This window comes from Delphinapterus leucas, chromosome 9 (genome assembly GCF_059928025.1).
Source record: "Delphinapterus leucas isolate spDelLeu-1000000601 "Yukka" chromosome 9, BTC_Dleu_Yukka2, whole genome shotgun sequence".
NCBI classification, from domain to species: domain Eukaryota; kingdom Metazoa; phylum Chordata; class Mammalia; order Artiodactyla; family Monodontidae; genus Delphinapterus; species Delphinapterus leucas.
Genome location: NC_143137.1, coordinates 24,221,832 through 24,236,401, shown reverse-complemented (window position 1 = coordinate 24,236,401; position 14,570 = coordinate 24,221,832). Strand labels below are relative to the sequence as shown.

Here is a 14,570-nt window from a genome sequence, read left to right as displayed (position 1 = left end):
ACCGTCTACCCTATTAATGTCTTTCTTGACATACACTCTTAAGTACATTTATCTTAAAAGGGATATTTTGATCACTATCATAAAATGGAAGACCAGAATCACTTGCCATGAATAGAAAGTGACCATGAAAAGAAATACAATGAAAACAAAGTGATGTTTCAAATCTTAGTTAGATTTCCCTTCCTTGACCAAGGCTCAGAGACTCCCTTTCCCTCTGTTAAAAAAGTAGATTAGCAACTGTTACAGAGGGGCTAAAGCATAGGACCAAAATGAAAATTTTCTCTTTGACACAATCAGAATTGAAAGGGAGTGGAAAAGGGAAAATTTTTCTCATTGTTAACCCAATATTATATAAAGCGGCATCCAGACAGTTCCTAAAAGTTTCTCAAATACCAGTGATGCCTGACCCCTATTGCATCATCCCATAATCAGTGCCTGGTTTATAAGTCCACTGAGTAGAGAACCTGAAACCGGAACATGAGAGAGGTTCTGTTTGGATAGAGGAAAATGATGTCAAGTTTCTGGAAGTATGTTTCTCCTCAAGAATATGAAAGAATTTTGTAAACATTTTAATCCAATTTAAAAAGGTTGCAAACTCTAGAGACCAGGGCATCTCCTTTCCTGCAGAACATTAAGAACAGGCCAAAGATGTGGAGTGGAATATAGTCTTCAGAGATAAGACGTTGGGGGTCATTTAGTGGAGAACCCCTTCCTCAGTTTTCCATAAATACATCTACACACTGAGATGCACGGGCATGCATGTGCCCGGGGACACACACACACACACACACAGGTATGCCCTGCTCCCCGAAAGTGGTCATCCATCCTCCACTTGAATGGTGCTCAGCCATGGAGCCTTGGATGACAGCTGCTTCCATTGCTGAGGTCAGTTTTGTTGCTGAAGTGAAGGGCATATTCTCAGCTGTACTGTGAATGCTGTCACCCCACAAAACCTCGTCCATTTCCTTGAGCGGTCTGTCCAGCAGGGTCCCCAGCTTGAAGGGAGAGAAGGCAGGGCGGGGCAGGCTGCACTGGATTACCCTCGGAATTTCATTCTAGAGCTGTGCTGTCCCATAGAACTTTCTGTGCTGATGGAAATGTTCTATAAAATTTACTGTCCAATACAGTAACCTCGGGCACATGTGACTGCTGGGCATTTGATTTGGGGCTAGTGTGACTGAGGAGCTGAATTATTCATTTTATTTCATTTTAATTGCACTTTAATAGCCATATGTGGTCGGTGGCTATTTACTGAGCCCCACAGCTCTAGAGTATTTGATGATAAAGAGACTTCCTGAAGGACAACTTCTGCACTTGTACCTGTCACAGATGGGAGTAAACAAACATGCCCCCAGTCCCCCCCTACCCTGCTTTGCACCATCATCATTCCATCCCCTGCTCTTCAAAAAGGAAAGAATTTGGAGGGATGAGCCCATCCCCCATTCCAAATAGCTCCTCTGTCCCCCTTTCCCCCCATAGCCCTCTTTTTCCCTACATCCCAGGGCTTCCCAGGAGGAGCCTAGAGATTTCTCTGCAGGGAGACAAAATTGAGATGAGTTGGAACTTACAGCCAAGAAGAAGCAAGCAAACATGCCCCAGGAGCACATATAAAGGGATAAGCAGAATTTAAAAAGGGTCATTTCCACTCTGTGCTGTTGTGCAAAAATATATATATACATATGCAATTAAGGAGTTCATGTCTCTCTTCTTTTTTTTTTGCGGTACGCGGGCCTCTCACTGTTGTGGCCTCTCTCGTTGCAGAGCACAGGCTCCGGACGCGCAGGCCCAGCCGCTCCGCGGCATGTGGGATCTTCCCAGACCGGGGCACGAACCCATGTCCCCTGCATAGGCAGGTGGACTCTCAACCACTGCGCCAACCAGGGAAGCCCCATGTCTCTCTTCTTAGATTAAGAAATTATTATACATTTTCTTAGATGTGGTCATGGTGTTGTGGTTATGTAAGAAAATTTCCCTTATTTTTTGGAGATGCATGCTGGAGGACTCAGGGGTGACGTGCCACGAGGTACTATCAGTGTGTGTATGTGTTATATGTGCATACATGTGGGTATATGAGCACCCAAACACCAAGATAGATACATATCTACATACATATGTAGATATATATACATAGATAAATACAAAGATTAGATAGATTGGATAGATAATAGCTAGATACCTAGTTATATAGACACATAAATATATTAGATGATAACTAGATAGTTACATAGATAACTAAATTAGATAGATGGCAAACTTTTTTTTTTTTTTTTTGGCTGTGCTGGGTCTTCATTGCTGCGCACGGGCTTTCTCTAGTTGCAGCGAGCGGGGGTTACTCTTCGTTGCGGTGTGCAGGCTTCTCATTGCGGTGGCTTCTTTTGTTGCAGAGCACGGGCTCTAGGTGCGTGGGCTTCAGTAGTTGTGGCGCTCAGGCTCAGTAGTTGTGGCTCATGGGCTCTAGAGCACAGGCTCAGTAGTTGTGGTGCACGGGCTTAGTTACTCTGCGGCACGTGGGATCTTCCTGGACCAGGGCTCGAACCCGTGTCCCCTGCATTGGCAGGCGGATTCTTAACCACTGCGCCACCAGGGAAGCCCGATGGCAAACTTTATAATTGTTAAATATAGGGGTGGGATTATGAGTGCTCATGAGAAAAACATGATGGACAACAGAACTACTGCTAATTTAAAAGATGTTTTTATCACTGCCAACTGGAAGCGTCTTAAGGCCAGTGTGAGAAGTGGGTGGGCATGGCTTCTGCAATCAGGTGACACATAAGAAGGGCAAGGTCCACAGATGAGGAGGAGACACAGGAAGGAGGAAGGAGCGATGCTCTGCTTGGGCAGGCGGTATCAGATCCTTCCCATCCCATCTCCTTTCCACTCTGGACCGCCTCCCTCATCCCAGGCCTCGAAGTGGGGAGCCAGGCCAGAGCAAGACCTGATGGGTACCAAGACTGGCGATGGGGGCAGAGGAAGGAACGGCAAGGATGGCAAAGCAGGAGTGAATCCAGGGAGCTTGGCTGTGGGGGGCAAGTAGCCTGTAGGGATGAAGAGAGGGTGAGCTTGGGCTCGCTGCTGCCACCCCACCCCTCAAAGTCACTGATGGGGAGAGGGGCGGACATCAGTTCTCTACACTGGATATACACAGTTGAATCTCCATCCCAGCCCCCTTGCCCACTCTGACCGTCAATGATAGTATAGACTCGGGGGTACTAGTCTCCCCAACTTTATGGGCCATGCAAAGAATGAGGAAAACTGTATTGAGGTTCCTTTGATGACCCCGACTGGGGATCCATGCCCTCCGGCGGGTCAAGGAGTCAGTTAGCCTTCCCTACACCCTGCAGGAGTGAGGCCTGGCCTGGATTCTCACCCCAGCAGGGCTTGAGACACCCTTGTGGTGGAGTGTCACTCAGACATCTGTCTGATGCTGTCCCCCAGAACCGCGGATAGCTGGAGGCAGCCAAGGATGCCAGGGCAGGTAGGACCGCTGTGGACACACTGCCGGGGGGTTGCTAGAAAAAGCAAGAGGAAACCCTCAGCTGCCAGTGATGCCTCCTGTTTAGCACAACTGGGACCCCAGGGCTGCACGACCCCACCCCACCCCCAGGGCTGTATCCTGAACAACTTCAGAGGGAGCCATTCACATGGTAAACTCTGAGGATGGCACTTTCTAGAAACATGTACTGTGAGGGCCCAGGGGAGTCATGCATTCTAGCTCAGGCACCCACTGGGAACGGGACAAGCAGTGATCCCTTCAGTCTTCCCCCTCTTCCTGGATACCTGTGCAGAGACGGTCCCTGGGGAGGCACTTGGTACAGTCAGGTCCTGGGAAGCACCTACAAGGTAAGGGTGGATGCACCAGAGGGAGGAACAGGGGTCTGGGGAGCAGGGAGTGGAGGTGAGAGGCAGGGAGGTTCTAGGAAAGGCAATGACTTCTCGAGGGGGGGGGGCCGAAATGGATGCTACAGCCCCAAACTGCCCTCCTTCCCAAGGCGGGGTGTTGGGAGACTGGGGAAGAAGGATTAAATCCCAGGGATGGTAAAGTGGGGTCAGTGCAGCCCTGAAGAGCAGGGATTGTGTATGTCCAGCATCTAACACAGGGTCTGGTGCATGGGAGGGGCCGAGTAATGTTTGGTGGTTGCATGGATGGATGGATGGGAAGGAAGGAAGGGAGGAAAGAAGGGTAGGTGAGTGGATGGATGGGCAGAGAAATCACCTGGAAACCGCATTTCCCCCTTGAGCTTCTCTTGTCGGCGCCATTTGGCTCTTCGGTTGGAAAACCAGATCTGAGGAGGGCAGAAACGATGCAGCTGGCTGTGCGCTCCAAGGCCCAGCACCTACTGCTCTCACCACGTGCTCCTGACCTGGACTTGGAGTGCAGACCCTTCCTCAGCCCTGCCGTCCCCCCTTGCTGCTCTGGCCTGGGCTCTCTGTCCCCTTCCTCAGTGCTAAGGCGTGGAGCGAGCCGTGGAGGAGAAAGCTCAGCAGAAGCGCAACAGGGAGGAGCCTGTCTCCTTCCTGCTCCGAACAAGCCCGTCTCCGCCTCTGGCCGCCTTCTCTACGTCACCGTCACCGGAAGCGGAAGCCTGCCCGGCCCAGACGCTCTGTCCTTGTGGTGCGTGGACGCTGTGTGGCAGAGCTCACTCACCCTCACCGTGTCTTCAGGCAGAGAGGTGGCAGCAGCCAGCTTCCCGCGGGCCACTGAGTCAGGGTACTGCCCACGCTGGAACTCTGCAGAGATGGAGGCTCACACAGCAAGGGAGCGGGGAGAGGAGCAAGGCCCCACTCCCCGCCTGTGCCAGCCCTGAACTGCCCTACTCCCCGACGCAGGGGCATCCACAGCCTCCAGCTCTCAGCCTCGGCCCGCAGGCCTCTGGGCCGTTGCCTCCGTGGCCCACCGTCCGCCCCAGCTCTGGCACCTTTCTCCAGCGCCTCAGCTTGGCCTGGGGAGAAGATCGTCCGATTCCGGTGGCCTGTCCCTGGGTGGGGCCCCCGGGGCGCCTCGGAGCCACTAGGTGGCGTTGGAGGAACTGGAGCCAAAACAGCTGCAAAGGGAGACAGTGGCTGGTGCGGGTCTGTGATGGTGATTCCTCTGGTCGAATGGAGTCCCCACGTCCCTGGTGCTGTAGGCAGGGCACAATGCAGGGTGAGAGCGGAGCCGCACCGCTGGGGCATCCACAGTTACTCGGGGGTCGCCGCAGGGGCACTGGGTGGGAGGGTTCGCAGCCATGGTGGGAGCATGCTTAGCATGTGGGGGGAGACAGCTGCAAGGATGGGCCAGGCTTGCCTGATCCCCCAGCACCTCAAAAATGCTCTGAGTCCTGTCTCCTCGGCAGATCCTGTGAACTTAGAGACCTAGGGAGCTGCGCTCTGTTCCAGGACCTGCCAACAACTAGCTGGTGACCTTGGGTAAGTTACTTCCCTTCCTCTGAGCCTCCATTTTCTCCTGCTAGGAGAGAATAAGACCCCCTGTGAGGCCCACGTTATTGTCTTGTTGTGAGGGTGATCCAAGAAAGAACAAGAAAGGAATCTGAGGACTGTAAAATGCTTAGGTTTGGCTCTGAACATCCCTGGAGGCAGCTCCAAGACCCACCTGGCAACCTGAGCTGTGCCCCGGGGAATCTCTGGTCCTCCTGTATCGCCCGCAGGACTCGGTTGATGGAGGAGACCTGAGGATGTGGGGTGATGAGTGGGGAAATGGTGCCCAGCCCAGGTTGCATCCTGAGGATGTTTCCCCAGTATCCTTTCTCTCCTCTGTCCCGGCCCACACATCGTTCCCAAGGGCAGCCTCCTTTCAGCCCCACGCTTTCTTCTTCTCACCTGTCTCACCACCACCGCTTTTCAGAAGAGAAACTTTTGGGTCAGAAGAGAGCCCAGAAGCCCCGCCCCCATCCTGGGAGGCCCCACTGCCAAGTAAGAAGGGATCTTCTTCTGCCTCCCCAGACAACCAGTCTGGCAGCCGCAGTTCCGGTTCTGGGGAGGGGAGGGCACTTACACTGGGGGTCTTGTCCTGGGTGCAAAGCCCTTCAGCGCAGAGCTGGCGTTGGATCTCCCAGGCGAAGAGGGCTGGGCACTCACCCTTCAGCTGGGCGATTCGAGCCACCACAGGTGGTGTGGCCAGGCGCGGCTTGCTTCCCCCAATCCCCTTGGGCTCCAAGACACCTGTGCGGTAGTAACGCCCTAGGATCTTGCTCACACAGCCATTAGATACCTGGGTCAGGTGAGAAGCAGGGACAGGTGAGGCATGATGGGCAGAGGGTGAGTGTCCCTGGGACAGAAGGAAGCTACAAGGCAAAGTGAGACTGACTGAATCAGGCCCCAGAGTCGAGTCTGGCCGCACCTTTGGAACCCTGAAGCTCCCTATCCCAGCCCTCAAGGAGGCAGCCCAAGCCCCAAAGGCCCTCCGAGTCTGCAACAGCCCCAGACTTGCCTTAAAGGGGCCGCTTCTCCCTGCTGCTTGTGCGCATCACTGGGTGAAGGTCCCAGCACACTACCTTAAGGCTCCGTGAGATGTCACAGGGCCGCATCCCGCTGACGGCCAGCCGCGCGATCTGCTGCCGGGTGTCCAGGGGCAGAGGCCGACCATTCACAAAGAGCCCCCCCAGCTGATTCACACTGCTGATCCCTGGGCAGGAGAAGGAGCATCGTACCCGAAGTCTCCCCTCTCCCCAGCCCACCTGCAGCGTGCAGGACCCTCCTGGGAGAGGGTTACTCAGGCCCCGCTAGCCTGGCTTGCCACCACAGAGAAAATCCTCTCTCCAGGGGACTGCCCCCCTTCTGCTCCCAGGGTCCCCCAGACATGCCACTTTCTTTGGGAGCTGGCTTATGTGTGAGTCTTTGCTCCTTGGCCACATGCACTGGCCCTCATTGTCTGAGGGAAGCAGGGTGGAGCGGGGAGGGAGTGACTGGGAGGGGCTCCCCCAGAACGCTGGCTGAGGGCACATGAACCTACGTGGATGGAAGCAGAGCCCGGAGCCATTCCCGCCCTCCTATGCTACCCTGTTCTTCCCACTTCTCCTGGGCATCTTACCGTCCTGCAGCATGCTCCAGGCTGGGCCTCCTCACAGAAGGGCAGGAACTGGGAAGACTGGGGAGCGGAGTTCCTCCTGGGAGCTCCTTTTTTGTTCTTGAGGCTGGACCTGCCATAATCGAGGGTTCCTTGGGCAGAATCTCTTGCTTAGAATGGCCTTGGGGTGTTTTGTGGTAGAGGATAAGGTTTCTAAAGTTTGCCAGTAGATTGGCTACGAAAATTCAATTTCTCTTTACTAAATCTTTGAATTAAAACATCACAGAGCCAGCAGAGGACTGGATCTTTCTGGATGTCCTGATAAGGGCCTGGGAGGGTGGGAGGGCTCTCCTTCTCACATGTTCCATACAAGAGGTCAGGTAAAAATGGATGATGCTTTCCCTTTTCCAAATGGACCACTGTCGCCTCTGACCACTCAAAAGCCTTATCAGCCACCAGGTGATACGCTTGGTACCAAGTCCTGCCTCCTAAGCTCAGGATGCTATGCCCAGCCAGAGAGGGCACCAGGGACCAAAGATCTCCATCTCCCTGGTCTGAGGCGGGGACCAGGTTCAAGGCTTTGCCTTTACTCTCATGCAGGTCCTGATGTTATGTTCTCCAAACCACCAGCCAGAAAGCTTCCTTCAGAGCACCTCATGGGAGGGTCTTGCTCTGGTTTTTGATACTCTCCAAGAAGGTCTGGGGAAACACCAGGGCTCAGCTCTACCCCCAGGCATTGAGGCTTGGGTTCCACCCCCTGGAAGTAGAGATGAACAAGCCTGAAGTCCTGGTTTCTCCCGGAAGACACCTCTCTTGACAGCTTCTAACCCACTGGGGTTGCTGCTCCCTGTTAACTCTGGAGAGGTCTAGATCTCACACTTTCAGAGGCCGAGTCTCTGGGACCAGACAATCATTCTTGCAACTACCGTTTACCGAAGGCATGTCAAAGGGAGAGAGGGAGAAGCAGGAGAGAGCTGTCTCTGACCTGTATAGAAGCCAGTGCGAGCACGAGAGAGTCTCTTGGCAGCCCAGGACACAGGTCGTGGGCCACCATGTCCGTCTTGCTTTTATCTGCTAGTAATGGGAGTTGAAGCCGCCTCCTTTTATGCCTAGACCCCTGGCAGGGCTGGAGGTCCCTCCAGAGAATAGCTTATGCATAGAACTTTCCTGTAATAACCATGCCATCTTGGCTCAGTTAACTAATCTGCAATTATTTACTGAATAAGGTATTAATCGCGAGCACATAGCTGGTTGTTTAAGATGAAGGGAGTAAAAAGAATAGGGACAAGGTTTTCGCCCTCCAAGATATTACAGTGCAACCAGGGAGAGGGGACGAGCGCGAAGGAAACAACAATGAACTCACAAAGACTATGGCAGCCAGAGCGACTTGATAAATTTCAGGAGATAAATCAGCTTTTACTCACTCCTCTCTAGACAGTTAGAGACACATTCCCCTGCATGCTCTCATCTTTCCAGAAAGTCAGGAAGGAAGGCAGAGGTTTCTCCAAAAAGAAAACTGAGGCAGAGGTTGGGGTTCCCACAAATCAGGGGCCACCCAGGGAGTAAAGCTCAAGGAGGTTTAGAAGCCAGTCCCTCCTCAGAAGCTGCAGTTTCCAGCTTCTAATCCCGAGGCTCTCTTTCTCTGCCTCCACCCCTGCTGCCTCCAAAGCAATAGAGAGAGGAAAGTCAATCTGGGGATGTAAAGGCTATGCCGGGATAGCGGGGGCAGGTGGAAGCTCAGAAAATCAGCCGAACCCTGAATCCTTGATAGGACTGAGTCCCCCCTGAGTGATCAGAGCTCAGAGGAGCTGTGGGGTCTCAGGTTCAACATCCAAACCTAAATCATCTCCAAACCTAAAATCACCCCAACTCAAAACAGAAAGCCATCCCCGGTCACCACACCACACATTTCCAACGTTCATATTAACTTGTCTGATGAAAGAACTGGTCCTCACAAGATGGGAGAGCAGGAGAGGGGGCTGAAGGGGCAGGAGGGTGGTGGCTGCAAAGACAAAGGACGAGAGAGGTTGGCTTGGCCACACAAAGACATGGAACCAGCATGAGAGCGGAGCAGACAATGAGCCTACAGTGAGCTACCTGTTTGGTGTGGGGGGGCGTCTCAGTCTCCTGGCCTGGGCTCCTGAGACCCCTGCAGGCTCCAGGGATGGTGGTGGTCTGGTCCTGCTAACAGCCTCCACTCTGCTCCTGCTTCAGTCCTGCCAGGGGGTCCAGAGCCACAGAAAGCCCGTGCTCAGGAGCAGAGGGCAGCCTTCTGGGAGCAGCCAGTGATGTCACAGGCCATGAGCAGAGGAGAGGGGAGGAGGGAGGTGTGCATGGGGCTGACTGACACCGGCCCTGAGTCAGGGCAAACCACAGCCAGTGACCCACTGTGTCCTTCCACTGGAAGTCCTCAGAGCCCACCTTGCGCCTACCTGCCACCCTGAAGCAGGTACAGAGCCAGTCTCATGCAGGCCCCCTGACTCCTGAGCACACCCACTTGGGGGCCAGTACTCCTGAAGGGAATGGGGAATAAGGAGGATGGGGAATTTCAGACTGTGTCCCCAAGGCTTTGAATGCACAGAAGCCCAAACATGAATTCCAGAACCACAGACACAGCTTCCCAGCCAGAATGCACTTCTGGGTTCCGGGTCAACTGCTGGGTCCTATGTGTATTGCTATAAAAGGTCAATGGGTATATAGACCAACACCTAAATACCGGCCAAGTTGGCTCATGGATCTCTGAGAGAATGCAGTGTGCATAGAGAGAGTATCACATAGCACCAGTTCTTCCCAAGAGTGTCCTCACCAATCCTTCGATTGGCTCCTTGACTGAGGTGACGCCCAGGATGAGTTCTTGCCTGGAAACTGGGGGACCCTGGACTTTAGAACACTGGCAACAGGAGCGATGGAGGGAATGAGCCTCTGAAGGGAGTTAGGTTGCAGGTGGGGTGTTTATCCATTTCTCGATTTATCAGGCTCCATTCTACGAGGGATTTGGTGCTTTTAGACTCTGAGCTATGAATGACACTCCTGTTCCTGCAGAGAATACCACAGATTATCTGGATTGTTGTTCAGGTGGTGGGGGGGGGCACTAGCTGGAAGGGAAACAAAGCCCCCAGCGCATGGAAGCTTTGTTGCCACCATGGTCTCGGGCAGACCCCTTGTGAAGGAGCCGGCATGGAAAGCTCTTTGGGTCCATCGCATACCTTGGAGTCTGTGAAACCCTCTCAGAAGTCAGGCTGAAAGTAAGCAGGGTGTGGTGCTCTAACACTAGACCCAGAGCGGGGAAGAATAGGTTTCAATGGTAAATGCTTTGGTTTGGGGGGCAGGGGTGTTGATGTTGTATGTTCAGCTTGATCCTAGGATTGGGAACTCTTATTCTCAAAGCAGGGCCAAATGTATCACAGAAGTGGGTTTTCTACCTTACCCTGACATGTACTGCCCTTCTCTTCCAGCCTCCTTCAGCATCCTCAGACTAGCCTGGAGCCCTCGGGGACAGGGGAGACTGCAGAAGGCGGTTTCAGCACCAGGGGCAGGACAGCACACGCTCTGGTGGCTGTAGAGGCCATTCACTCCCAGGGCAGCTGGGACTGCTGGTCCCTGGACTCTGCCATGCCTGGGTGAGAGGAGTTCCCAAGGAAGGCATGTGGTAGCTCTAATCTTACTCCTCCTTTCCTGCCTCATCCCTTCCTCTTGATTTGCCCCTGCATCTGGGTGCCAAAGGCTCCATGTCCAGACCCACTATTCCCATAGACAGCTGTGTGAGGGTGGCGATAGGGGTGTCAGGGGGAGAAGGGACGAGACCTGGCAGATGGTGGTGGCTGCGATTTCCCCCATAAACTACCTTCTCCCCCCACCTTTACAACACACTCTTGGGTCTGAACAAACAGAGGCTTTCGACCCAGAGGTGATGGGGGGAGGGAAAAGAGAGGAAGGGCTGTGGCAGGGGGGCCTAGCCAGCCCAGAGGCCCAGCCACTCAGCCCTCTGCCCAACGCACCAGACTGTTTGAGAAGCAAATATCTGCCTTCACTGTCTGGCTCTCAACCTACACACCCGCCCCCCAACCCCGGGCTTGGGGCTAATTGTCCCTCATTCACTGGGCCCAGGCCCCAGGCTGCCGCCAGCCCCTGCCATCTGCTGTCAATTATACATTAACTCAGAGGTCTTGCCACCCGCCAGCCAGCCTGTGCGCCCCTCTCCGGTCCGCCCATGGCCATTCCTGCTTGTCCCTCGCCCTGTTGTAGAGCCCTGACAGCTGGCTTCTTCTGCCCTTGGGAGCCCCTGGTGTAAAGCCCTGTAGCTATGGGAAAAGATCTGTCCTCGGGAGAGGCCGCTGGAGTTCCCCTGCCCTTTTCAAGGGGACAGCAGACAAGACAAGCCCGTGCGTAAAGCTGGAGAGGGCAGGGCGCAGCCAGAACAGAGACCGACGGCTTCCCTCTGACACCTCACCCCGGCCTTTGGGCACTCACTGGGGGTGGAAACGCCAGTTCCAGGCTGTTTCCGCCCCTCCCTGTGGCACCTCCCTGTAGGCTGTGGGGTTCTGGCTCCCATCTTCCCTCTCTCCAGCGAGCCCCATCTCCTGCCAGCCCTCAGTTTTCCAGAGCGCACTGGCCACCTCTCCTAAACCACTCGCTGGCAGCACGTGCCTCCGAGTTTAAAGTCATAGTCGTTTCCTGGCTACAAAAATGTGGGGTATCTTCAAGTTCCTTGGATATTCCTAAGCTTGGTGCTAAATCTGCAACTGCCCGCACCGCCAACCCTACTCTCCCAGCCCACACCTCGCTATAACACTTGCAAATCCCAGCGCTTTTCCTCTCAGCGTCTGAAACGCTGGCTACTCAGCTCCCTCCCTCTGAATGTGCCACAGAGAGAGTGAAGAGCACTTCCTCCCAACTGGGGACACAGAAAATGCCCCCCTCTTCCCTCTTTTTCAACACGGGCCCCTAACCTCTGAGCTCAACCCTCCCCTTGTTTCACCTAGGACCAGGCTTTGCCGGACGGGGTGGGGAGTCTTTATTCCCCTAGACAACCCCCAGCAGAGCTGGGGAGTTCAGGGGTTAGAGCCAAGGGCTCCAGGAGGCCAGGTGAGGAAGAGCCCAGCCCAAAGCTGCCAGGTCTGGCACTGTGCGCCTCAGACCTCAGTGGCCCATCACTTGTGGAGAGTGCGTCCTTGGGTCCAAATGCACATCAGACCTGCCCAAGAGGAAGGGGCTGCATCCTGACTGGGGTTTTCAGACCCGCCTGGTGACCCAAAGTTCCATTTATTCCTTGGGGACAGCTAGCTCTGCGCTCTGCAAATTTTCCCCACTCCATCCTGCCCAATTTTGCATGAGGTGGAAGATCTGGGGAGGAAGATAGCATTCCATTTTTAAAATACATTTTATTTTAATAGGCTTTATATTTTAGGACAGTCTTAGATTTACAGAGAAATTTCAAAGATAATACAGAGAGTTCCCATACACCCTATACCCAGTTTCCCCTATTATGAACATCTTCATTAATTATAATTAATGAACCAAGATGGATATGCTATTAATAACTAAAGTCCATACCTTATTCAGATTTCCTCAGCTTTTCCCTGACGTCCTCTTTCTGTTCCAGGACTCCATCCAGGACGCTACATTTAGTCACCAGGTATTCTGAGGCTCCTCTTGGCTGTGACAGTTTCTCAGATTTTTCTTGTTTTTGATAACGTATAAAATTTTGAGGAGTTGTAGAACATCCCTTAGTTTGGATTTGTCTGATGTTTTTCTCATGATCAGACCGGGCTTATGGGTTTTGAAGAAGAAGACCGAAAAAGGTAAAGTGCAGTCCTCATCATGTCACATCACACGTCAGTGTGACTTACCTCTGTTGATGCTGACCTTGATCATCCGGTTGAGGTAGCGTTTATTGGGTTTCCCCACGGAAGTTAATCTTTTCCCTCTTTTCCATATGGTACTTTTCTGAAGGAAGTCCTATGTACAACTCACACTTAAGGAGTGGGGAGTTATGCTTCACCTGCTTGAGAGTGAAGTATCTACATTGATTTTGGATTTCTTCTGCTCAGGAGATTTTTTACTTCTCTCACACTTATTTGTTCAGTAATGTATGTCTGTCAATATGGACTACAGATACTTACTTTATTCTTTGGAATATTATTGTCCAATATACTACATTTTTTGTTGCTCAAATCGTTCTAGCTTTGGCTATTGGGAGCTCTTTCAGTTGCCTCCTGTGTCCCTTTGACATACCCCCATTTTCATGGGACTCAGTTTTTGTTTTGTGTGTGTCTGTGTATGTTTGAGTATCTCCTTATTTATCTTGTATATTTCCTGCCCCAGGCCTAGAATCAGCCATTTCTCCAAGGAGCTCTGGTACCTTTTGTTGGAGAATGGTATGAGAAACAAAGACCTGGGCACTAGGCATGCTTGCTGCTACTGGGGTGTCCGTGCTTCTGGGTTCTTTCAGCTGACAGAGCAAAGAAATATACATGAGTGTACTAATCCATGTATATAGACATATCTATAAATAGTTCCATATGTAACCATTTGTATCGATATTAAACTAAACATGAGTTCATATTGATGTCTCCAACTCCAATCCATTATCACATGGATCATTCTGGTTTCCTCCCTTGCTTACCTGTGTAGTCTGTATAATACATAAGTACAATTTATTTTACCTTTAGTCTTACAGACTCCACTCATTTCCAAAGTTACTTAAATCAAGTAACTTGGTTTTCCCCACTCCCGTCCCTGAAGCTGTTTCATTCATTTGTAATACACTTAGATTATTTAGTCATATTCTGCAATTCATTTTAGGATTCCCTGACCTCTAGGTAGTTTTTTAAAATTTGTATACATTAAGTTTCATTTTCTGTCTGTGCTGTAAAGTTCTATAAGTTTTGATAAATGCATAAAGTTATGTATCCACAAGTACAGTATTACACAGAGTAATTTCACTGCCTTAAGAGATCCGTAGTGCTTCACCTGTTCAACCCCCCTCCCTCCCCGCAAGCCCCTGGCAACCACTGATCTTTTTACCATCATTATAGTTTTGCCTTTTCCAGAACATTATGTAACGGAATCATACGATATGTAGCCTTTTCAGACTGGCTTTTTTCACTTAGTAATTTGCACTTAAGATTCCTTCATGTCTTTTCATGGCTTGATAGCTCATTTCTTTTGAGCACTCAGTAATATTCCACTGTATGGATGAACCACAGTTTATTTATCCATTCACCTACTGTGGACATAAGTTTTCAACTCCTTTGGGTAAATAGCAGGGAGTACACTTGCTGAATCACATGGTAAGGGTATGTTTAGTTTTGTAAAAAAAACTACTAAACTGTCTCCCAAAGTGGCTGTACCATTTTGCACACCCATCAGCAATGAATGAGAGTTCCTTTTGCTTCACAAACCCATTAGCATTTGGTGTTGTCAATGTTTTGGATTTTGGCCATTCTAATAGGTGTCTAGTGGGGTATATCATTGTCATCTTAACTTGCATTTCCTTAATGATACAATGTGGATAATCTTGCCATATGCTTATTTGCCATCTGTATATCTTCTTTGGTAAGATGTC

At 51.7% G+C, this 14,570-nt stretch overlaps 1 protein-coding gene across 1 annotated transcript; it reads right to left on the bottom strand.

The window, feature by feature from the left end:
* Positions 1-2,628: 2,628 nt before the first annotated feature.
* On the bottom strand, positions 2,629-7,055 carry PAX4 (paired box 4). Its single transcript, XM_089917439.1, has 10 exons — positions 7,028-7,055; positions 6,492-6,622; positions 5,993-6,208; positions 5,591-5,666; positions 4,917-5,042; positions 4,646-4,728; positions 4,214-4,283; positions 3,778-3,833; positions 3,368-3,509; positions 2,629-3,035 (listed from the first exon to the last, which is right to left on the bottom strand). Exons 1-10 carry the CDS (start codon positions 7,038-7,040, stop codon positions 2,848-2,850), a joined length of 1,101 nt encoding a protein of 366 aa, XP_089773565.1. The 5' UTR covers positions 7,041-7,055; the 3' UTR covers positions 2,629-2,847.
* Positions 7,056-14,570: the final 7,515 nt, after the last annotated feature.

Bases quoted from the DNA above. Each gene is read 5' to 3' on its own strand.
- PAX4 (XM_089917439.1), bottom strand. The intron at 4,284-4,645 runs GTGAGTGAGCTC...TGCCCTCCTCAG, and splicing joins TGCCTGAAGACACGGTGAGG to ATCTGGTTTTCCAACCGAAG. The intron at 3,510-3,777 runs GTATCCAGGAAG...TGCTTTTTCTAG, and splicing joins CAGGGACCGTCTCTGCACAG to CAACCCCCCGGCAGTGTGTC.